At 38.1% G+C, this 26,020-nt stretch overlaps 1 protein-coding gene across 1 annotated transcript in view; it reads left to right on the top strand.

Annotated features, from left to right (window-relative positions):
• LOC121949023 (inactive dipeptidyl peptidase 10-like) overlaps positions 1–26,020 on the top strand; it is a 167,958-nt gene that overhangs the window by 68,567 nt on the left and 73,371 nt on the right. Inside the window, exons 2-3 of the mRNA XM_042494609.1 lie at positions 18,666–18,777; positions 18,949–19,044. Coding sequence (XP_042350543.1) covers positions 18,666–18,777; positions 18,949–19,044 — 208 coding nt within the window. The remainder of the gene's footprint in view (positions 1–18,665; positions 18,778–18,948; positions 19,045–26,020) is intronic.

Genomic DNA, 26,020 nt, shown 5'->3' with positions numbered 1-26,020 from the left:
GGAACTTAGTTGAGGCCCTATTGCGCGATCTCAGTGTAAAAGTGGCTCTGGTCTTGAGCTGTGCTAGCATTCCTATTATCCAACCATCAGAATCAAAATCTAGTATATTGTCCATTAGGTTTTCACATGCAAGGAATATGTTTTCTGTGCATCACAAAAACATATTAAGAAAAAAGAAAAAAAGCCCTTCAGTGGCCCCTGAACTTGTTGCAGCTGTTTTTCCCCTCCTCCTCACTGATCCATGTTCTGCTCTGTGTAGGAGGGTCCTCACCACTGATCTTTCCTGTTCTAACTGGTGTTTCCAGTTAAAAGCTAGATGCGCTTGAATAATAATCAGTGGACCTTTGATCTTAGATAATTTTTATTTTGCATACTGTTTTGCAAATGCTCACTCATGAACTTCATAGCTGAAAAAAAGGCATTTGACGACGAATGACAAAGATTGCATGTAGGATCAAAGCTATTAAATTTTCACAATATATTTCACGTAATAATTGCCTACAATTTAGATTCTCTGAGCCTATAATGATGATTACATTAAAACCGGGTTAAATAGCGTTCTGTGACATCCTTTTATTGCTGACTGTGGGAGTGAGCATTTGGCTTGTGAACAAAGACTGAAACTAATGAAATGGAACAATGCGTGAACATCATGTACTATATGAGCTACAGACTTATTTTTGTTCATTGCCTTCACAAATTTTCAGTCTAGACAGGCTTTCGTGCATCTGGCACTCTAAAAAGGACTGTAGATCAAACATTTCATTCAACAGCTCCTTTTGAATGTCTGTCAAACTGCATCAGTGGATATGAATTGTGCAGAATCACATTATACGCATGCATGCATGGCATTACTGGTGGAAAAAGGAGTTTTACTCCCGGCTGTTTGAGAATGCAATAAACTGATGAGCTCAAAAGGACTTACAATTGATTTGGTGAATTGATCACCCCCTGGCTACTGTTAGGGTGTAGACAAATCCCAAAATCTTTGTGTTTGCAAAGACTGTGGCTGGTTTGATATGATATTTAAATCAGATGAGTGGGTTGCCATGCCTACACTTTACTTTTTAGACTGAGAACTTCTCAGTTCCTCAGCAGTGATGAGCCACTTGCCTAATCAGACAGAATTGTCAACTTGTTACTCTTTGTATATTTCCATCTTCAAGGAATTCAATTTCCCCTAAGCAATGACTAGAGACCAGTGTATCTGTCTGAATGCAACGTGTTTTTGTTTTTAGTAGTTCACTGAAGCGCAGCTGTAATAATGTAAAAAAAAAAAGTAGTATGTAAAAAAAGGTCTCAAAATCCGCTGGAGGAGTGGAGGCCCATGCTAATAATGCTTCTCGTTTTTTATACCTTGTCAGGGGCGGGGTTATGCTGAGTGCATCATCGAGCTATGGTTTTAGGCCCGACCAAAAACAAAAAAACAAACCTCTGAACCCACTTTTCCACAAACTTTAACAATGGCATTAGTTCCACCCATGGCACTAGTTGACTAACCCCCCCCCCTTTTTTTTTTTTTCCAACTGGTGCTGATTAACGTCATATCAGTTGATGTTCAATTGGTTCAGACAAAGATGATTTGGGAAATGAAATGAAAAGTCTACTTACTGGGAAAAGCACTAATGTTAGTTGGTGCAGGAAATAAATTGATTTGTTGCACATTTTTTAATACCATATTTTTTATATGTTTGGGCTTGGGAGAAGATATCTTAAGTAATGTCAAGTATTGTCAAGGTAAAAGGCCCAAGTCCAAGTGAAATCATGTCTCATTGGTGTTTAGGTCCAAGTCAAACTGTAAGTCTTGTTTGATTTTTTTCATAACGAGTTCAAAGTTTTCAAAATTGTGACTTGAGTCCACGAATAAGAATGAGATTCAACAATTGACGGTATCTTTCTCCAGAACTGCAAACTGAATCTTTAACTCGATGGAGTTCTGGACCCAGCAAGTGAGTCACAGGAGGCAGATTTAAACTTCCTTTACATTAAATTCAATTGCTCTACTGAAATGATAATGTACTGCGTGTCATTGCAGAATGCTTAATACTTTCATACTTCTGTAATGCCCTTGGGACTCAGACCACTGAGCCCCTTGTTGTTGTTCTGTTCTTTGCCTCCTTTAAGTGTCAACAGTCACTGTTTCCTCAACCTGCTATCAAACTCCATTGAAACCTACTTTAACGCCACACTGGAGGACATTGTTATCCACCCTCTCTGCCGCCCCAATCATTTAGCCTGTCAGCCAGACAGCCCAGTTGCTCAATGAAGATTAATTATGATCCCGTTGTCGACAGGGTGGCCTCGGTAATGAGATGTGCTGCATGGTGAGGTGGCGGTGCATCGTTTCCCTCCCTGTCAGATACAGTATCCCATCTTATCTCCGTGCCACTCTGTAAAAGGTCCACCCTTGCGTAATGCCTCTCATGACAGCAGATGGTGAGGAGAGACAGGATATATGCCAACAAACACACCAGCAGACAACATGGTAACAACCTCATTATTATGTCTGTGGGACGCCAGTTTGGTTGTGACAGGGTCTCAGCACCATCACACTGCTGAAAGGTATTATTAAAGCTGTAAAAAAGAAGAAGTTTGCTAGTCAGTTCGGTGTTATTTGGTGAGGAGATGAAAAGGAACAGTATTAATGTTTCTTCTGAAAATATCAACGCCAGCCGTTACTTGTCCAAACACAGCAGTTATATCGGTTGCTCGCAACAGTCCGTGTCCTCGCTCTTCAAATATAGCAATATTTTTTTATGACTAAATCCCCTTGAAGAAAGCTTGAAAAATGGCTCTGCTGCCAACATATGTGCTATTTTTTCTTTGCTTTAATGAGTTTTACTGCTCATTTCCTCCTTATATTGTTTTATATAAAGGTTCTTAAAACCCCTTCTTTTAGGAAAGGATAAGGCTTTGTTCGCTTTTCCATAATACAGTAATGCAATGATGCTTTTCTTTTACTTAAAATAATTTGTCTGGTTAATGATCTGCAGTGATGAACATAGTAAAATGGAAATGTTTTGAATGACATTAGCATTTTTTTTCCTTTATTTTATTTTTTCTCCTCAAATTTAACCAGAAACATAACACAACATGAAAGCATCTATATATCGAAACTGCGCTGCACACATTTTTAAAATTAAAGAATAACAGAGAAAGATAATGAGAGCAAGGTACAGCAGTAGTCAGTTGTGACATATATGTTCCTCAATATATCCTCAAAGACTGGCTTGTATGATATCCTACAAAAATGCACATGCAACAGTTCATATGATATCTGAGGAATTAGCATCCAGTAAATGATGTTACGTTCTTAACGTACAGTTACTTGATTAAAGTAGTCACAAAGTTTAGGCAACAAAAGTTACTTTGGTGAGGTTTGGAAAAGAAACGTGGAGGATGTACTTCAAATTGCTCAAAATTCACTCAAACTTCACATGGTGCCAAACACATGCCTCCAGGTAAAAGTCAGTGTTTTTGCGCCCCATCCACCACCCCAGCCTGCTCCTTACAAGACCACTTGGGACTGCTTCCTTGTTCACCCACGTTGATGCATTGGTCATGTGATTACAGCCTTTCAGATTATGTAGGATATGTACGAATTTGGTTGGATTACTTTTTGTTAGGGCTATACTCAAATTCAGGATTATGCTAGTCGAATCGAATTTGACCAGTCCATATGAATATTCCATGATTTTTTTTGTTTTCCATACAAAATTTTAATGTCTGAACAAGCTCATTCACGTTATATAGTAAACAACTTAATGGTGCTAACGACTTAACGCAAATGCGCAATGGCATTTTTTTGCCGTCTAGATATCAACAAAAGCCAGAAACTACATCCTATTGACTTGCTTTGAGCTATAAATGCACCACTTCTTCACCTCATCGTAAATTCTCTCTCCCTCTGTGCCACTGCTTGCTTGTCTGTAGCTTAAAAGTCAAGTCAAGAGCGCTCACTCCACAGCAAAATCTGGGTACAAAAATGTCTCCAGAATCTCACATAGGAAAAAACGACTGATGATTCGAGTCTCCGACTTTCCACTTTTTGTGGAAAAATGTGCAGTTTATAAGAACAACCTGATGTTCCAAAGCAAATGAGAGCTAAGAACTTTCTTAATACAGCCATGGTTGTTAGCATCATTAGCTGCCGTTTCCGCTCTGTCACCACTAGGGGTGTCAACGTTTACAATTTTTTCTACACGTGTAAACGGGACTTCTAACCGACGTGTACCCGGTTACACGATTTATGATCTTTTTCAATTGCAGTTGCGCTATATAACCACTAGATGGTTCTGTCTCCATTCAAATACCTCCTAATCTCATTAAATCAAAGCCATTCCAGTAGTTAGTTATCGCACAAAAACGTTTATTCAGCGAACAGAACTTAAAAAGTAGGCAATCCATCTCACCATTTAAGGCTTAGACCTACTTGTGACAGAAAGTAAAATGAGTTGAAAATAAAATCATCAATTTTGACAGACAAGAAAACGTACAAGTGAAAGCTGGAAAAGGTTTAACCTTCTTTTTTAATCATTGTTGTAACTATTGCTCACTTTTGTACAATATATTTTTTTAAGCTCCGCTTGTTCATCGCTTGTTGCTTGTTGTCCATGCGGCCCCGAGTCAACTTGAAGTGACGCGACACTGGCTGTGGCTGCGTTTTTTTTTTTTAATATCAATGTAACATTGCCACCTGTGCATCTATTATGTATGCGGATAACTGCATTAGTGGGAGCATTTAAGTGTATAGTTAGTTAATGTTATTATCTTAAGCTTTCAGACAACATTATCACCCCTAAAAATACTATTGGTGAGAAATGAACGAGGAGGAGGAGAGGAAAAAATGACGTGTAAACGGTTATGATTTGTTATCCGTGTACCCGTTTACACGTGTAGATGTTGACATCCCTAGTCACCACCATGTTTGTCTGCGTCCCAGACTCTAAATATCGTATATTGCACCTTTAAAGATTAATGTTATCCCTCTCTCCTGATTCAACTCTATGCCCCATGTTAATTTTTTCATCAGTTAGTCCAGTTACTTCAAGTAAAATGTCAGTGTAATGCTTAACAGCACTGAAAACTTAAAAACTTAAAAAATTATGTTGACTGGTGGTCCACCCTGTCGCTTTAAAAAAATGAATGTATTCATAGATATATTTTGAAAGTGTAACTTTAACCACAAAGGTAGTTTGTCTTTGCTTTCCAACTTGACCTGCAATGACCTTTTGATGCAATATTCCCACAGCCCTTGATGGCTTATCTGAAATGAGTTACAGTTCTGTTATCGTATGTCTGAGAGAAGATAAAGACTATGTTTGAGAGCAGTGACATTTGGTTACCTCGTCTTTAATGTCCACCGTCCACTGTTATAAACGTTTCATGTGACTGGAGAAGACATTTCCCAAAAACAAGTTCAGAAAAATATCCAAACATAGTTTCAAAGACTAGAATGTTGCTGGTTTATGTGGCCATTGCTCAAGGTTAACATGACGCTTATGTTGTTGTTGCTAAGTGTGATAAATTGTGTCTCTGCCCTGGGTGACATTTTCAAAGTCGAGACCTGAATGTCTCTTAGGTAATAACGATTGTCTCCGACATCTGGAGCAAGGACATTAACCTGACACGTCATTCCAGAGCTTCAGTATGTTCTCACAGTAAACACACAGCACAGGAAGGTTGTCAGAGGACATGAGAGTAGAACTGAATTCAAACTGTGGTATAATCACTTTTTATTATTATTATTATTATTCACTCGTACAGTTGTGACCACACATTGTAGTGATTAAAGACTCAATGGCAGCTTATATCACCATGGCTATTGAATTTAATGAGCTGTATACACTTGTGTTTATGACTTATCTGTGAAAATGACATGGACTAACATGTCATATGACAATCAAGGCTTCAGATGACGAGCAACAGGTTTAAAGTTTGACATGACTGTTGTGAGACACACAACTGTATCACATTTCCAGTTGAAGGAACTTAATCATGTCGACACTGTTATTATCAATAGTACACCGGAATGAAGTGAGTAGCTAGAGGAATGCAAAAGTTTGCTGTTTAGAAAGTTGAACATTTTATTTTTCACCTTCTGTACAGTTTTCCTGCACAATGAGGGATTCACATTGATATTTTAGGTTCACTCGTCTGTACCTAAAAACCAAATGATATGTTGCCTTGCTCACAGTTTTTTGCAGTTACTCCACAAAATAGTGCAATCATGAATTATGTAAGTCATAACTAAATCTACAAAAAATACGACTTTTGTAGATTCGACTTAATGCTCAAATATTTCCAATGTCCAATGAAACCTATGCACACGCAGGCTAGACTACTGTAACACTCTCCTTTCTGGTCTGCCAAAGAATATATTTAATCAGCCGCAACGAATTCAAAATTCAGCAGTTATGACTGAGACCAGAAGGACAGCACACATAATGCCTGTTTAAAAACCTTTATGCTGGTTGCCGTTAGTATTTGCTAACTAACAGTTTTTAAGATTGTTAGTTTATAAGGTACTGCATGGCCTTCCACCAGACTACATCTCAGAGATGCTTTTAGTTTATGAACCATGAAGGCCCCTCAGACCCTCTGATTCTTCTTTTTTAGCCGTTCCACAGAGTAGAACTAAAACATTTAGTGATTCTGCTTTTAGTCATTTTGCTCAAAAGCCATGGAACAGCCTGCCGGAGCATCTGAGAGGAGCTGGATATATTGATACTTTAAACCATTAACTTTTTAGTCCGGCTCTTATGTAGTGTATTACTATCATAATTTTATGGCTTATACTTAGTCTAGATCTAAGATCTAAGATCCATTTTTGCTTATCTCCTATGTTGCTCTTGTTTTTGTTCATTCAATCAAACTGTAGAGCACTATTAATTGCATTTGATTTGTGTGAAAGGTGCCATATAAATAAGAATTTAATTAATTGATTGATGAAACAAACTTGTTATACATTTCTGGTCAAACACTGGTAGTTATTGGCTATGTTTACATGCACGCTATTATTTCACTATTATTCTAAATACAGTATTCCTAAATGGATGTGGGTCGTGTAAACATCATATTCTATTTTTAAATTCCAAATTGGGCCTTTTTCTGAATTGAGCTTATTCTAATTAAGACATGGGATGTGCTGGTACTACTTGGATTTTAATAAAATAATTTGGTCATGTGTACAGCGCATTTGAAATATACATTTCAATTGGGGTTTTTAACTGCAGTTAGCGACGCACGGCCTCTTGCCTGTTCATGGCAGGCTCTTTGTATTGCCATAGATGTGATGTACATAAACCACATTGCCAACACTTTGTAAGGCTGTGGGAGTAGAGATGCATGTCCAAAAAGAAAAGCCCACATTTCAGGTCCAAAGGAGAAACATGACTGCTTTTAAACATTGTGAAAGACTTTGATATCAATAGGCTTTTTCATATGTTCAAATATCACAACACCGACCTTTTCAAGAGGGTGGTTATAGGAATGAAAGAGGGAGGCTGTTAGTGCACAGTTTAACAAGTCCACCACAGGTGGAAAACTTTGAATAAATCCTGTTTGATGCAAAATGATGGGGAGCTCCAACTATTTAACTTTTTTCATATTTTGACCTGATAAACCACATGTAAGGGCACATTAATCTAAGCATTCACAGCTGCATTTAATTAGGAGTGTTAGTGGAATATTAATTTTCAGAAGCCATGTAAACAGCCCTGTAGAAAAACCAGACTACTTTGTGCTTGTAAACGTATTAATTGTTCTTGTTAAAGTACATTTTGGGCCATTTGTTGCACAACATAGAAAATGTTCCTCACTTCAGTTGTAACTTGTGCTGTTGTAGCATGCACAGGGATGCACATGTAGGTACACCAGCCAGCCTGCTGTTATTCCAAAGTCAGTAAATACCACCACTTTGACGGTGATGATCCCAACACGAAAAGTGAGAGAAAGCTGCCTGACAGAACAGGTCATGGTTTTAGTCCATGCCGACGGACCACACCTGCAGTGCCCTCTTGATATGCAGCAGGACAGCATCAGATTTAAATGCTTTCAGTAACAGTGTAATATCATGAGCATGAGGGTGGGCTGGAGTGTCAGTGGATAGGCGCAACAAACCCAGGACTTTAATGCGGGAGTCTGGTGTTTGCTTCCCATCTAAATGAAATGGGATTTTTTTCTACACCATGTGCCTCCTTCCCCTGATCCTAACAGTCCGTGCCGGCATGTGCGTTTGTTGACATGCTGTTGGTTGCCATGTGCTGTTTTTGCCTAAACATAACCTTGTACAGCGTCATCTCACCATGTTCTTGTGTTGACATCATGATCGCAGCATTCTGAAACAATAACAGCAGAAGCAGAAGGATACCTAAGGATACCTAGAGCATAATAGGTACACGTGACAGTCCACTGCAAACTGCCAGTGGGACGACTTGGGATGAGAACGTGTTGCACCAGCACAGAGGTGATGCAATGCACAATTCTGCAATTCTAACCAAAGGTGCTGTGCTGTGAATGACATTTGGTGGCAGTGACACCCCAATAAACTCAGCAATCTGCCAGCAAAAGGCTAGAAAGAAGAAGACTGCTAATTAGCTGCTAAAGGTAGCTTATGGAGAAGAAAATGCTTGGAACTATTTTTAAGGCCTTAGGAATTCATATCATCCATTTTGAACACAATGTAAACATAACTGTTTACAAAAACACTTCACCCTCACAAAATGAATCCTATTATGATTTGAAACAAGTTGAATAAAATAATTCTTATTATTTTTAAAATCTTTGTGCCGCAGGCTGAACATTAATCGACCACACTGTACCAAGGCAGAAGCAAGGAAAGGAAACAGTAATTTTAATCCAATTGCCTGTCAAAATCCTCCTCGCTGATAAAATGTCTGGCTGACCTTATTTTCATAAAGCAAATTGTACTAATTGTACCACTGCAGATAAATCAATTGATTGCTTTTCACTGAAATGACAGCCCTTTCCTGTTTCAGCAAGTATCCAGGATGGGAGGACTACCTTTAACTGACTTTTCTTTCTTTTAATTAAAAAGCTCATTGAAAGGAGATGAATTGGCTGATAACATCACTACCTTTTCCCTGACCTCAATTTGGCTTCCGTCACCTCTGCAAATGAGTCTGGAGAAGCTGTCTGTGCATGAAAACTCACTTTGTTATAACCCATCAGATTAATTCATTAAATGTGGCTGAGAGTTTTCTTTCCTTAATGTTGTGGATTGTTCATGGTGGAGCCGGGGGTGCACTGGCGGTGGTCCATGTGGACTATTGGACATGGCCCATGACAGCTCTAATTAGCATTAGCAGATTACTGCATGGCAAAGGTGGGACAAAATCAGTGTTTGCCAAGTCACAAGCAGTGGTGGAGGAAGGATTCATATTTCACACTCTCTAACCATCACATCCTAAAAACACTCCATTACAAGCAAAAGTCTTGCAATGAAAAAGTTATGGAAGTAAAGGTACCTAAGCAGCTGTATTATCAACACAATATACTTAAAGTATCAACTGTAAAGGTAGTCAATGCAAAAAAAGAAAAGAAAATTAACCCTGCTTTCAACCATTTGTCACAAGCAGGTCTCAAGACTCTGCTTTTTATTTTATTTATTTATTTTTTATAAAAAAAAATACATATTTCTCCTCACTCCTGTAGTGCTGTTTATCAATTTAGATCGTTTGGGTGTGAGCTGCCGAGTTGTGAGTGTTGGAGACATGAAATGTCTGCCTTCTCTCCAATATAATGAAACCAGATGGCACTTGGCTTTTGGTGCTCAAAGCGCCAGAAGCCATTTAGAGTATTTTACCAGGTGTTGACATGCCTGTCTGTGGACAGATGATGTCAAGCAATATCATCACAGCCATGCAAGATGCAATCATGAAACTTTACAGGCATGTAGTCGAGATCACAATGAACGTCAACCTAAAAAATGGGTGTGGTCCAAGCAAGTGGGCCTGATGTAGGGAAATAGGAATTTGGGAAGGGGGTCAGTTGTCTGATTCAGGCTGGTTACACACGGTTATCAGCATATAGATGGCTGAGACATGGCTAGCAGTTAATGGTAAAAAGTGCTAACACTGGCAACAGTGCTGACTTTTGGTGGAGGTTTTGGTGGAGGTTTTGGCGTTAACCTTAGGGGGAAAGTCCCTGTAGGGGAGCCGTCCAATAAACCCCAGTCTTTTACCTAGGAGCCACATGTTCACTTCCCATATGAATAGAGACAAACCGTGACATTTTTCTCTGAACCTAATCATGTGCCTTTGTTGATGTTTGAGCTTTGGTAGCAGCATCCCAGAATGTCAACAGCAGATGCAGAGTACCTAGCACACCTAGCACATGATATGTAGATGTAAAGGTCCACTGACAAAACAGTGACATGTGACAACCTGGGATGGGAATGTATTGGACTGTCGCACACAGTCCCACATCACTGGTACTGAAGCCAAAGTTGAGTTGAAAGTCCTCTTTGATTATGTGAAGTTGAGTCTAAAGTCACTGGATTCATGACTTGAGTCTGAGTCACATCTCTTTTTCAGTGTTGTGGTAATGTCATTCACTTCCAACTTCTTGCCCTACTTCCCATATGGTCTTCCACAGACACACACATACACACGCACACACACACACACACACACACACACACACACACCACCACCACAACCACCCACCACTTTAGGAAACAGGCAAGCTGCGCCTGTTCGATAACGCACTCAGAAACATTGAGAGCACGCAGCACCTTAGCCATGCTCGGAGCCTCCAGTGCTAATGTGATGCATTCCTGTATCTCCTGCCTCTGCGGCTCCACTCTGGGTTGAAATGACTCAGATATACTGTATCATACTGAAGAACACCCTCAGGACTTTGCACTTGTTATCTAGACTCAGTAAAGAACCCACCGATACTATATTATTTATTTTATTTATTTGCACTACAACAAAATTGGATAATTTAAGAGAGGTGGAAAGTTCTAAGGCTCACACCTGAAGCTGAGGCTGCAATGCCCAGTGTTATTTTATTGATATGCTGCACCATGCACTGCAAAGAGTGGCCCAGCATCAGCATGTATTTTTCCGATAAATATGACTACATATATTATCTAATATTCAGTATATCTGCATAAAGAGCAAGAGAGGTACTCAACTTGCTTTGCTTGGGGGCCATTTTTGCAAAATGACAGGCCAGGGGCCATTCACAGCAGCTCCATACATGGTTCTAGGTTTTTAGGATGTTTTTAGGATTTTCAGACATTTCTAAGATTTCTACATATTTATAGTATTTTAGCATGTTTCTAGGATTTTACCGTGTTTCTCGGATTTTAGGAAATTTCTAGGATTTCACAAAATTTCTAGGACTTAAGAACTCTCAAAATTTCAGGATGTTTCAGAGTGCAAGAGTATAAAGCATTTCTATAAGATTTTAGGACATTTCTCAGATTTCAGGAAATTTCTAGGATTTTAAGGACACATTCAAGATTGTAGGATTTTTCTGGGACTTTAGGAGGTTAATAGGATTTTAGGACATTAGGGGCTTAGCCAGGACCTCTGCCAGGGGTTGCGGGGGATCCTCCACTGGCATTTCCTCTGATTTTTTTAAATTACAAAATGGTTTGGGGGATCGCTGTCTACCTATGCGCAGGGAGATTTGGCCCATGGGCCATAAGTTGAGAATCGATGTAATAAAACCAACGTACTTACTATGTGAAAGATGACATCTCCCATTGGACACAGATATGTGGATGTTGGCTGAGACACTGGAGACGCTGGCCATCAATTACAAATGACACACCCTCAGTTCTCCCCCATATCCTATGCTGTTTACTTTTTCCTGCAGCTAAAGATTAAGAGAATTCAAGTGACAAAATGCTTTGGACAAAAATGCAACATTAGCAATGAAATCCTCACTTTCAGAATACAAAGCAGCGCAGCTTGTTGTTTTAAAGGACTTGTATTACTTAGTCATACAGCTTCAGAAAAACAAAGACTGACAAAGACACGCGCACGAGTTAGATCTTGTTTTGTTGATCTAAAGTTGTTTATATAAGCAAAGGACTGCTCTGCCTTTCAGAAGTTTGTAATCTCCTGCCACAAAACCTTGAGTGGGTACATGCAGATGGTTGAGTGGACCACTGTATATTTTAAAGGTCTTTCTTGCTTTTAGGTTGTAGAAAGTCCTCTGTACAAATACGTGTTATTTTGTAGGAAGGCTTTCTTTTGTAAATAGAGAACAGAGCGCTGCACAATGGTTCACTGAAAGGGCAGAAACTGAAAAAAAACAACAGAACTAGCATTAATCAGCAGTCATTGGTCGGAGAAACTTGAAGCATAGAATCAAAATGTGTGCAGATTTGAACAGGAACAGGTTCATGTTTTTTAGTTTAGAGAGCATAATAATTACTGCAATAAGCTGGAAGTAAGTGGCGATGTGTTGCTTTGCAAAGTTAGTCTTAAAATTACACAATAGAAGGGGATTTTTCCAGCAGTATTCTCCCTGTCCTGCAATGCTTTGAGGACATCAACTAAATAGAAGTTGGAATCATTTAACTGTTCTTCTTTTAGGGACAATACTATTTCAAACATAAATACTACGTTTTGTTTCTGAATGACACTGTTTGATCTCTGTTAAAATACAAAATATTTAAGGAAAGATGAAAACATAATTGTAACAGATGATACCAAACTTTTGAACAGCAGACTAATTAATTCATCATAGGGCTGTTGCATGATTAATTTTAAAAATTGCGATTGATGGCTGAATTTAAAGAGTACATTTTTCATTGTGTGTTTAAATTTTCATTATTTTGCTTTTAAAGATGGTTTTGAAATCCATATTAACAAGATAAAGTGATTCTTACCAGAGTGCAGGTTTTCCCGCACTTTTATTTATTTGTGGCTAGCTGCCATATTTAAAACATCTCTTTCCAGTTCCACACCAGGACTCAAACCACAGCTTTGGGATAAATGTGGCAAGCTTGTGTGTGCAGAAGGGTAGAAATTGACCAAATTCAACCACGTCTAACAATGCAGGAAAACAGTGCTCATATCCATAAGTCTGCTGCACCAGTGCATGCTGGGAAGCTCCCCTATTTGCCCTCCCCTTCTAAAGGGTAGCACACAGCATACAGTGTATTTAGATCTCTGCAATTAATAATACAGCATCAGCTGTAGAGCTTTATCTTGGCGCTCTACCTGTATGCATAAGATGACCCTGTATCTGTCCAAGATGAGTAATGAATCCATTGTTGCTCCATCTGCACCAGACTGCTTTATCTCCCCCGTGTTTGTTTGCAGAGATTACATCGTTCATAGAAAAAGCTTGCAAGCCTTTTTATGCAACCAAAGGACATCTCCCACACATGCTTTCTCTTAATATTCAGTGTCCTGAATAACCGCTGAAGCAAAGCATTCCTCCCTGCTTTTATATGACAGAAATGTCAAGTGGTCCCAGCTCCACACTCAAAGCAAGGTGATATATTATCTCTCAAATTCAGCCTATGGGATTTTTATTAGAATATTTCGCTCTGCCAATTCATCATGTAAATGTTGTCCCTGTCTGCCAAAGTGCTCTGTAAAATATTGAATCGAGGCATGGCATGCATTTCATTTCTTTAGCTTGTCATTGTCAACAGATAAGCACGCTGAAGTTTAATGAGACCAACAACACTCTGAAAAGAGCATTCGACACCACTTAAGACTGAAAATGAAGCTGAGTTGCTCCCAGATCAGATTCTGGCAGAACATTCTGTATCACTAAATTTACAACATTATTGAATGAGCTGTAAATAAGGGGGAATCATTTTTATTTCATGCCCTTCACAGGGTGACAAGCTTATTTACTTACAGAAACACACTTGTCAATGCTGTATTCTGTATTCCCCACTCCACTACTGTTACTAACATCACTGACAAAGCTGCTTGCTTTGCCAGGAGAAGGATTTTGGGGTGAATCGAGTCTTTCTGACACATGTAAGACATCTTAAGTGAAAGGGAACTGCAGCAAGGCCAGCTGTTTTTAGTTCAGCACATCTCCGTTCTATGTGATGTAGAACTGGATGACTGAGAATCACAGTGCACAGATGATCACAAATACACTGAAAAAAAATACATGCAACACTTTTGTTTTTGCTTCCATTTTTCACTGGGTAAAGTAAATTTGGCAGTTGACCAATGCATACACTATAGTGCAGTGCCAAACTACCAAGAATAAATCACAAGAGTTTAGGCCTGTTGCCAAGCTTGAATGAAGGGTACTGAGATTCTGGTATATCAAAGAAATATTTACCCAAATCTGCTCTGTTTTCCAGGGGAAAACATGTAAAAATGTTTGTGAACTTTGAGGTACTCAGAGTTCTGAGTTTTCACATTAATAAAGACTATTATCTTTAGTGTCACTCAACAAGAGTGACACTAAAATTTGTTTGCTGAACAAATGTTATTTATCATTATTAATGGAAAAGTTTGGAATTTTTTAAATGGGGTTAACCACACGGGTAAACCCGCTGAATACTGCATTCCGACTGCCAGTGAACACCACATGACTCTGACTCTGTCTTTCTGTCAGCTGTTGTGTGTGGGTTGTTTTGTTGGTGTGTCCATGAATTGTCACAGACAGGCCGGAGAACAGGTAAATAGTTGACAGAAGCAGGGACAGAGGTCTTTGAAAACTTTTCAGTGCTTTCTTCTCTTTGTATATCTCTTACTTATTCAATCTCTCTTTCAAACTCAGTGCAGATGTATTTGGAATAATGTTCTGGCGCAGCTTAGGAGGAGAAGGAGGGTAATTAGTGACGGCTTGTCATTGATTCTCGCTGGTTAAGGAGCTGAAATCACCGCGTTGACCCGGGTGTTACGCTCCCATCAATGCCGATCGGAGCCGAAGGTGATAAAAGCCTGTGCCTACTACAGAGTCATTTGACCTGGGTGTGAATGCTGATCGTACGTATTGCATTAAAAAGCCAGATGGTAGTAGGTGTAAGTGAGACTTTTGTGCAGTGAGAATGAGGCTGACATGATCGCATCCTTCCATGGAAACAGCTGGAGCCTTGGACTCCAGCAGCTTTCAAGCTCTTGGCCCAAAGGACAAACAGGAAGCCACAATGTGATAAACACTATCTGCCGTTTCATGTCTCTGATGTATGTTGCCTTTTTTACAGAGTGTAGATACAGAAACGTGACTCCTTTTTGAAGATTATTCTGTTTCAGTGTTTCTGTCTCCCAGCTGGTTTCTCATGTGCTCTTGTGATCTGTGTTATCAAGAACATACTCGTGCACGTTCCAGCTGAATTGTATTGATCTATCAACTAATCCAGTGATTAGACAAAGCTGTCAGGATATGGTACAGAGTGGGGACGAAGGCTTTATTTCATACAGAGATTATGACTGAGATTAGCTGCTCTATAACACAGTACACTGTACAGCCTGTTTTTTTTGTGCAGTTCAATTTCTGCAACTGTGTATCTTCAAAACAACACCTGGCATACTGTTACAGATAGTTGAGTACATTTCACTAGAAGAGTCCACTATAGGGTGTGTATTTTAGTTTCTTGCAAGTGAATGCTTTACCTCTCTTAACAGGTGAGCAGGTGAGATACAGTATCATTGTATTCAGTGTCTGCTGGATAGTGTTGATTTGTAGCCAAGACACCTTCAAGCAACAGTTAGACCTCAACTTGGCATCTTGGAAAAAAAGTATTTTTTGTCTAGTGGACCTTTTGCTTCAAAGACAAGAGCCAGCTGGCTTCCCAGGTGTGGACAAGATGAGAGCATAATGTTTGACTGGTCAAAGGGATATTAGAGGTTCTACCTAAAAATCCTCTTACCTTGCAATGGGAGTATTATAAAGCATCAACAATGTTTATCTATTCTCCTCTGTTATATGTCCCTGTGAAAAAGGTCTGTTTAACATACAAATAATATATTGAAATGTAACATAACAATTAGTGATTTATAGGTGTTGTATCAAATAAAATCAGAGCTTCATTTAAAGACATATTGAACAGGAAAAATGTACTTATGGGCATAGGCCAGCAAAAGGTATCCTGTTTTCAGACCTCTCAATTACCAGTCACATTTCAATGTGCAGAGTTGTAGTCAAGACCACTTAAACCGACACCAAGAACCTAGTCCAAACCAAGGTCTGAACCATGGTTTGCATATTTAACAAAGCTAAACACGTTAACCAAAACAACTTAATTTCACTGATTATATGTTGGTATTGGGCTTGTTCCACTGTGCCCAAGTGGTCAAAAAATCAATTAACTCTGTTTTAAAAGGCTCCTTACCACAGTTGAGATTGTTTTAACTGACAATAACGTAGGTGGGAACTGGGGCCCCACAAATAGTGTTACGTCATTAACCTAAAGTTATGTAATTAACATAATGTTACAAGTGTTACGTTTAGGCAAGCTAAGTTACTGTAACTTTGGTTAGGACCAGGAAAAAAAAGATGGTGAGGACAATCCTTAAAATAAGTTTAAGTTTACTGAGAGTTCCCAAATCCAAAATCCAAAATATGTGTGTCATGCACAAATTAATGGCTTATGTACAACGTGGATTATATACAAATTTTACTTTTCGTAGGAAATCAGAACGAACAGTAATGAGAGAACAGCTTGAATCGTAGTATGTTCACTACTGGTCTGTCAGCTCAGGAAAAGTTCTAATAAGTGAATGTCATGATACATAACAGTGCACTATTTATTTTAGGCATTTTTTCTGATTAAAGTGTAAGCGCTCTTTGGATATATATTGAACTGACTTCGACGTAATTCAATTGAAATGAACTAAAAGGTAATTTTGTTTCTCTTTGGTTTGGAGCTCGATATTCAAAGCTGTTCTGTATTGTTGATAGAGATTTTTCATGAAACTCTTTAGTGGCAATTTAAATGTTTTCCAAAATGGATCCATATTATAGTTTCAACAACTCTTTATGGCTCATTTTCACAGCAGGGGCTGACAGGACTCACCGAGTGCCAGCAGATGAAAATGTACACTATCAGACAGGAACATAACGGCCTGTCAGCTCGGAGTATCATTGGAGCTCCATGAGTAATGATCTGATGAAGAAATCACAATAACAAATAGTGTTCCCTGACATGTAATGAGGGTTGCTCTGGCTAATGAGCCTAAACAAAACAGAGAAAACAAAGACAACACAAACAAAACCATATTGAATCTAGACTGAAGAAAAAAAAGTCTTCAATGTGGAAAATTACTTTTCTCTTGTGAGGGATCCAGAATTTTAATAAGCTGCAGGGGCTAGGTATAAGGCTAAAGTCTTAGAGTAGAACTATAGAGTTGGCAGGGCTCCAGGATATTTATCTATGAATCATCCTCCCAGTGAAAAGACTTGGAAAGCAAATAGATCCATAAATACACAGACGGGGTTTCAGTAGCTTGGGGCTCTGTGAGCGAGATAGATTTATTTATAACACTGCTCTGTCACTGCAAATGAGATAAGGCTGCATAATTGATGTCAGGAAGATAAAGAGTTTGAGATGCGTCCAAAGGTCTTCAGAGAATTGTTGTGTCCCGTTTACACTGTTAGGCTTTTATCAAGTTCTACACAGTTAGAACAGAAAAGGCTCAACGAAACTCTGGGTTTGTTCCAAGATGCTGGTTTAGTGAAATACATGGAAAGCACTTAGTAAAACCAAAAACAAACAGAGCTGTTTTTCATGTTCCAGGTATGAGCAGGTTTTACTTTGCTTATGTAAGATGCATTTGCATTTGATTGTTTATGAATTTCTTTTTTGCAAACAAAATGTATTTGTTTAAGCATGGCCCATCAAAACATACTAAAGGGCAATTTTTTTCTTATTTATTTATTTATTCTGTTAATACTTTAACGTATCCTCAGAGTTTGTATGATAACTAAGTTTTCAACATTATAACCTAGGACTGGGCGATGTGGCCTAAAAAGAAAGTCCCAGATTTTTTCACACCAAAACCGATTTATGATTTTAATTGGGTTTTTTTTCTCTTCTTAAAAACAAACTACAAATACCAAAGAAACTGCTTAAAATAAGTTTTGCATTTATTTTGTCAAAAAAAATTAAAGGAGAACTGAATTTCTCCTCTGTTAATATAAGGCTGGTGACACAGTTTTCACACCACACTGGAACCAACAGCTAACGGAGGTTGTATCGAGTTACACTATGATGTGGTCAAGCCCCACAATTACTATTAAACTATAAGACCAAATTATAATATTCCTATAATTTGTTATGTTGTAATCTTGTAAAATTTAATCTTTGGTTGTGACACTTGAATAAATACAAATGTTTGAAAAGGAAATTTATTTTGTTTTTTGTATTCGACTTTTATCTATAAAGGTAATCTCATTGAGACATGGGTGCCAAATAGAAGCTAATTAAAATGACTAAAAACAGGAACAAGTTTCCAAAGATATAGCAATAAAAAAATTGTCATTAGAGAGGCACAAAAGGTGGAATGAATAATGTCATCATGTTCAGCACTAACACACCGACTGCTTTTATGGTAGAAGATTGAAGAAGAAAAAAGCTTTCAGGTGTCAAAACCACTGTGATTGAATCCTTATATTGAAAGTGGTGGATTAAAATAAATAGAGTTCAGGTTTGATGTAATATTAACATGCTTTATTGACATGATGTGTTTTTCTTATTGTAGGACATTGGAGCTATTGGACCAGATAGAAACTGGAAGGGCATTGGCATCTCCCTGCTGGTTATTATGGCGGTGCTCTCGCTCATTGGCCTGTCCATTGTTCTGCTGTCAAAAGGTGAGACTCCCTAAACATCTGTTACATCATCAGAGTTCAGTTAATGAAAATTTGTATTTAAGCTGTTTATAATACACACCTTCCTCTAATAGTAAAACAGTACAAATATGTTTTGACTTGTTTGTTCACAGTTTATTGTTTTCTTTTCCTTTTTGTTTGTTTCTTCTGCAGATGATAGTGGTAAACCCATTGGTTCACAGTTGACACTGGATGACCTGTTTCAAAGAAACTTCCAAATACACGATCCTGGAGCTAAGTGGATCAGTGGTAAGTATGTCACAATGATGAAGTTAAATAGCTGCAAACGTTGTAAATAGTTGAATTCTGTGAAAACTGATCACATACAGTTTATTCTGTAAAACCTTGGATCACAGTCAATAATATATCCATACATGAGAGCTGTAGTGCTGATAACATATGAAGTCTGTGGTCATGGTAAATGAATGCTTAGAGCACCCTTTTTTATTTTTACTATAGGCTACAAGAAATTACATTGAAAAATCACTGGTCACTGTGTTTCCTATTTTTTTATTTGTCCAGGATGAGGGACTGAAACACTGCACAAGCTTTCTGCTGATCAGTTTTTATTACAGCAGAGCACAACTAAAGATAGAAACGGATTAGCTCATTGGTCGTGCTTAAGACTTGTAAAAATGGGGGATAGTTGTGAAAACTGTTTCATCTTGGCACTATCTGAAACTAACACTATTTTTACCCACTTAGCTCTATCCTGCAATTATTAACAAGACAAAAAGTAATCTGATATACAGATTAGTGAAACAGTTTGAGCAATGACCAGGAATGAAAGAACAACAGTACCAAAACCTGATTGTGATCTATTTTCCCCACCTGTTTATGACATCAGTGTTTTAAGGTTTTCTCGGACATTCACTGAAAAAGTAAATGAATGATGATCCAATGATGGATTTGTGTAATGGTTACTCTATGTCTAAACATAGAAACAGCTACAAAATCTATGTAGACTACTAAAATACAGAATGACTCAGTAAAATACAGTTACAATAAAGCTGAAAAATAAAAAAGTTTTAAAATAATATCTAAAATGCCACTTTTTTTAATAAAGTTTAATAAAAATACTTTAATAGTTAAGTAAAATAAAACTACAGATACAATAAAGCTTGATAAACTACTCTTACGTAAAGTTTGTGATGTAATATCAAAGTTAAATAAAGAGGTGATATAACAAAATTAACTGTTGAATAAAATACTGTTATAATGAAGTTAGATTACTTTTATTATGAAGTTAAATAGCTACTGTTCCAATGAAGTCAACATATTGTTTTGATAAAGTTAAATAAAGCACTGTAGTAAAAATATATTAAGAAGTGACAATCAAGTTAAATAAAATACGGTCATGATAAAGTTAAATAAAGAACTTTTAAAATAATGTTAAATAAAATGATGTCATGATAAAGATAAATAACTGTTACAGTTAAGTTATTCAAAATAGTTATGATAAAGTTAAATAAATTGTTGTTGTAATAAAGTTAAATTAAGTAGTCTTATAAGGAAACAAATCAAAAAGGAACAATTCACTTAAATATTTACACGTTGTGTCACTTGCTTCAAGTCTCTCTCACTTTTTCTGTATTAAATGAGGACCACAGCATTTCCCTAACCTTAACCAACTGTTGAGGGACTATTATAAAGCTGATTAATGGGGTTGTTGCTATGAGCAGATACCTTATTGCCATTTCCAATATTTTGGTGGGGAAAAAAAAGAAATTTTGGAATTTGATTAATATGTTCAGTATCAATATTTAGCAAGATATGTGAATTATTCCCATTATGTTACTAGAAATGAATTTGAATTGAATTTGGGTTGTATTAAGTTTCCTTTCAAAAGTAAATGATGTTAAAAATAAGTATATAAACATATTTTCTAGCAATGGAGGGAGTTCTACATTTCTGTGCTTTAGTCTTTGATTGTAAAAATAAAGTCTATTTCTATCTATCTATTCAAACAACAAAGCATAGTGTGGATTTGAAGGTTTATTACCTAATGGTCTTTCTGTCTTCTCCTCTGACACGAAAGCTCAGTTTGTACATTTGTTTACTTAAACGTTACATGAGATACTTAATAGCGGAATAAATATAAAAATAGCTAAAAGTACTGTTGGCAGTATTCAAGGGATATTAAGAAGTTGCCTGTATAACACAATGTATCATCTCTACAGTGAGTCCAAACAGACATTATCATCAGTGTGTTATCACCTGAGTCACTATCAACAATTGCAAATGAAACCCTCTATGGGTGTCGAAAGGGGTCTTTGTGTCACTATCTGTTTTGGTTCTTGTGAGAAGCTCATCCAAGAGTGTTTTTCCTGGAGACGCTGTGAACAACTACCACTTTTTGTTTAATAGTTCTCAACTTTTAAGGCTCTCCAGTGAATGGTTAAAGTTTGTCTGTTCATGTTGGGGCTGTCAGGACTGACAGGACTGCTGTGTCTGGCTTCTTTCAGTCACGCTCAGTTTTTCCACTTCTGAAAGCCCGACCTTGCAAACGTACCTGTTCCTCTAAAATGCTGCCTGTCTCACACACACAGGAACACAAGTCCTTGGGTAACCTTAGAAAAGTTTTCTTTATGTATTTTAATGATAGTTCTCGCAAAAAGGTCTATAACATCAAAACATACATCTCCTTTGTTGTGAAGTTCTTCTTGAAAGCAATGAATGGCAATGAAAACTCTCAATGTCTCTTTCAGCACAACAGACAATTGCAGTCCTTGCTGAATGACTGCCATGAGCAGCAGAACAGGACATAAACAAATCTGATATTCACGTTATTAAGGTGTTGTGGCTGGAAAGTTTGCACACATTTGCTTATCTACACATCCAGCAGATATGGAGCAGCATAAATATTCATTGGGAGTTGTGGTTGTGTCCAACTGATAAATTTTAGTCCAATATTCAGCCCTCTTTAGCTGGTAAACGCCCCACTATGTTCAACAGCTGGCTGCAAACTTTGTGTGCTGTTGGGTGCTGAGCAGATATTGTAATGATGGTGTGTCTGAGCATTCAGGTTGAAAAATATGTTGACAGTAGCAGAATTTCTAAGCAGGAAAATCAAAACAAAGAGCTAGAAGAAGCTCAAATGTTCTGTCAAGTTGGGCAACCTTTGTGGTTTTGTTCCTAAAGCCTCTTGCAGACTGTGAAATTTTTTCAATCTTTTAAGCTTAGTGCAAGCCACATTATGCAACATGGATACGACATGTTGCATAATGGGTACGACATCAAGTTTGATGGATGTAGGCTACGACCTACGTCCATCAATGCCAATACGGCGTGGGGAATGTGGATGCAGTCATGGCAGGTGGAAAAAAGGGCAACTTGGCATGTCAAGGATCTAAGCAAAGAGAGTCTTGGCATTTGGATACGTAGTTTTGGGGGGTTGGTCCATAAGTAGGAAAGTTTAACCTGATCACTTTTTTATAGCTGCGGTTGAAGCCCTAGCTGGAGATGCAGCTAGCTTCTACCTCATGATATTTCAGTTTTCTTCCTGGACAAAAAGTTTTGTCTTCAAGGATTTGTAATTGTTTTGTTCACCCAGCACAAAGTTCTAGTTGAGGGTTAATGCATTTTCTTCGCGTCGTCAGAGGTGCCACTTTCGGAAAGCCTTTTCTGAGCAAGAGAAGCTTGGAGTCATCTGTAGTTATTGAGACATGAAATATTTGATTAGTCATTCCCGCTGCTGACAACTTGATCCTCAATCTGTTCTTGTAATGATTTGGGGTAGTGGATACCATCTCTCTTGCTATTTCTGTCACATGTCTGTCCTGGTTTGTTGCAGTATTTCAGCAACCACAGTCCTATGAACCTCCCTTTTCTCTGTGCATATGGTCTTTCCCGATATCCAATAACTTGCACTTGAGGTCATCTTAGACCATAGTAGGTCAAAGTTGCACTGCTGGTTAGTATCTCCTCTGGCTAAAGGTGAGGACCCGCTCTCTTATGCAGAGGGTAAGGCATGACTTGGCACAATAGATGAAGCTTGACTTCAAATGGCTATAACCGAAGCTAAGCTCATGGTTGCATTGGCCTTGTCATTGACATGTCGTTAGGTGTAGACACAAAAACCACTTGGTTATGGTTAGGGAAGGTCATGTTTTGCCTTAAAATATCAGTTTTTTTGGTGCACAATCCCACCTTTTTAAACTCGATGCGCGACACCTTGCAAACTACTAGAACTTAAGTAAGTAAGCCAATCGTACTACACTATCACATTTCCTTGAATTACTTGTACGATTAATCTTTATGCTCATACATTAAGCTTCTCTGATCACACTAAGCACCGTTTCAGTGACAGACAAAGGGAGCATTCGGCATAGCAGTGATAAATGACCGGTAGAATACAAGTATGAAAGCTGCTGCTATGAAGACAATTATAATGCCGTTCTGTAATAGCTCGATAATAAACCGGCCCAATCTATAATACTGCAAATGTTTCAAAAACTGCTACTTTGAGTCTTTAGGCAATGAGTCATTTACCACTGTGTAAGAATGAGTCAGTCCACTGGCTTTTTGTTTCCTTCCTCCTATGCAAATCAGCTTTTAACTGTTTAAATCATTATACAAAAACAAATCACATTAGTCATATATGTCATGTTTTTAATGGCTTCCACAAAGATCTCTCTACTGGCAGATTTATATTCAGTTTTAAAAAATCACTTGGATTTTATCAAAGATAATGCATCATTGATTCAGTATTTACAACAACAACATGTGTTTTCTCAACACATACAGTTAATAGATAGGAAAAAGGCAAACCATAAAACCATGACCAGAAAAAAATGCAGTGACCAACAGAAAGTTCAGGTGCAAATCAATCTCTTCGCTTTGAATTTATTATAACACCAATCATTTTGACAGTTTCAGTTAAAAACTGACAGTTTTCAGGTTTTCAGTTGCCCCACACTATATACACTTGGCTGATGGCTCTTCAGAGTCTGACTGCACTTTGCTCACTCATAACTAGGTCTGTTTGGATCACAAAGGTGCAACACGTCAAACTTGTATTGACCCAAAGCACAAAATAATCATATTGCATCTACAGGGTGTTGACAGGGCTATTGTTCAATACAGCGACTCAACAGTACTTGGCCGGAGATTTTTGGCCTCCGAATCTGGCAGAAGTGAGTTTTTGAGACATGCAACCAATCAGGTGGTATATTTCCACTGCTTACCTCCATGGCAGACAGTGATATAAGGGAACGACTGGTACCATCCTCTACAATAATCACAGGAACATTATAAATTAGTAGCCCATGGTTGACGTTATGCACTTAATGTAAAGTTATTTAGTTTAGGTTAAAGCAATTAAAGTTACTTTGTTTTAGGGCTGAAACGATTCCTCGAATAATTCGAGTAACTCGATTACAAAAAATGATCGAGGAATTTTCTCTGCCTCGAGGAATCGTTTAATTTTGCCAGCTCAAAGCATGGTATTTCGCCCGGACTACTTTTAATGCGGCACAACGCGCTGACGTCACGCACGTAAAGGAATAAAAAAGAGGCGGCGGATATGTTTGGTTTAAACCACGGATGTAGAGGTAACGACGAAGAAGGCGACGAAAGCGAAAGGCACAAAGAAAAGGCAGAAAATGTTAAAAGTGTGGGAGTATTTCAAGCTGGACACCAAGGCGAACACTGCTGCGTGTATTCACTGTAAGACAGCGCTTGCATACCACAACAGTACGTCTTCAATGCTGCAGCATCTCCACCGAAGGCCCCCTGTTTACTCCGAGAGCGGAGGACCGTCACCCGAGACAAGGCAAAATTAAGTTAACTAACGTAGCGCTAATTAATGAGATTAACGTTACTGTACCTTGCTAACATAACATTAGCCCTGCGGAGGGCTAGGTTTCTATTAATTATGACTACTGTCGATGCGTGGCTAACGTGCCTTTCATACAGGCTTTATTTAATCTGTAAAAACACAGCGCTGCAGAGTGATGAGGGTGGAAAATAAAAACATAATAAAGCTAACTGGGTAGTTAAAAAAGGAAACCAATGGTTCATTGTTAGGTGAAATGTCTTATTGTCCCATGTATATTTATAATTGCTCTTTAACTAAACAAAAATATGTTTTATCCGATTACTCGATTAATCGATGGAATTTTCAGTAGAATACTTGATTACTAAAATATTCGATAGCTGCAGCCCTACTTTGTTTAGGTTTAGGAAAAGAAACATGGACGACTTTCAGTCTGTTTACTACATTCTTTCTTTAGTCCATCAGCACAATGGTCATGTGATTGCAGCCTCCCCAATTCTGTGGGTTATGCAGGAATTACAGGCACAAAATAATGTGGGGTGAGTTGTTATGCATCACTTTTTGTAGGTATACATATTAACAGTGCATGAAAACAGCCTGAATATTGATGCTACATTCACAAACTACTGTATCTTTTTGATCAGCTTTTAAAGAGGAACAAGTTAATTCAGTTCACAGTAGAAGTGAATCCCACTTCTCAATGTTGGGTGCACTGTTGTACACAAGAGCGAGGTTAATTTCTGGGTGGCTAGTTGATTCAGTCTGAAAGATTGAAAGGTCATGACAGCTATTTTGCATGTGTTTATATGGTTCTGGCATAACATATTTATTTGTGTATTTATAATACTTGAAGAGCTAAAAGATGAACGTTGCGAACTCACTGCTCACTCACAAGTGCTGGTAAATACAACCTGAAACTTCAAGCGCAGACTTTATAAAAGTTATTTAAAAATCTCAGTACTGTGTGAAGGTTAATGTAATATACATCACTTTATCCGTTCCCGAGGGGCAATTAAAAGGCAAATAAAGTAGCACATGTCAGTTTACACATAGGACATCTCACACATAGCAATAGAAAGAGAAAAAAAAATTAATATGTTGGAACCCAAAACAGATCTAGGGTTAAAGTACATACAGTATTATGGTCACTTGTTGCCTAAACATAACCACATGCTTTTGTAGTGTAATCCCACCATGTGCTTTTGTTGACATCTCCCCATCAATAGTGACTTCCCAGAACTTCCTCAGTAACATCCTTATAGCATTAGCTTCTGCCTGGTAATGCTCATGTCTTTTGTAACACTGCTTTTCCTTAAATATCTGTTGTTGCCATACCTAAGCTAAGCTACACCTAAGGACATCATTAGGGCTTATGGCCCAGCAGAGACACAGAGGACATACAGCTCACACATTATACTGTTTTTACAGACGAAGATTTGTCTCCTATGG

This window comes from Plectropomus leopardus, chromosome 10 (genome assembly GCF_008729295.1).
Source record: "Plectropomus leopardus isolate mb chromosome 10, YSFRI_Pleo_2.0, whole genome shotgun sequence".
Classification (NCBI taxonomy): domain Eukaryota; kingdom Metazoa; phylum Chordata; class Actinopteri; order Perciformes; family Serranidae; genus Plectropomus; species Plectropomus leopardus.
This window is presented reverse-complemented; position numbering and strand designations above follow the sequence as displayed.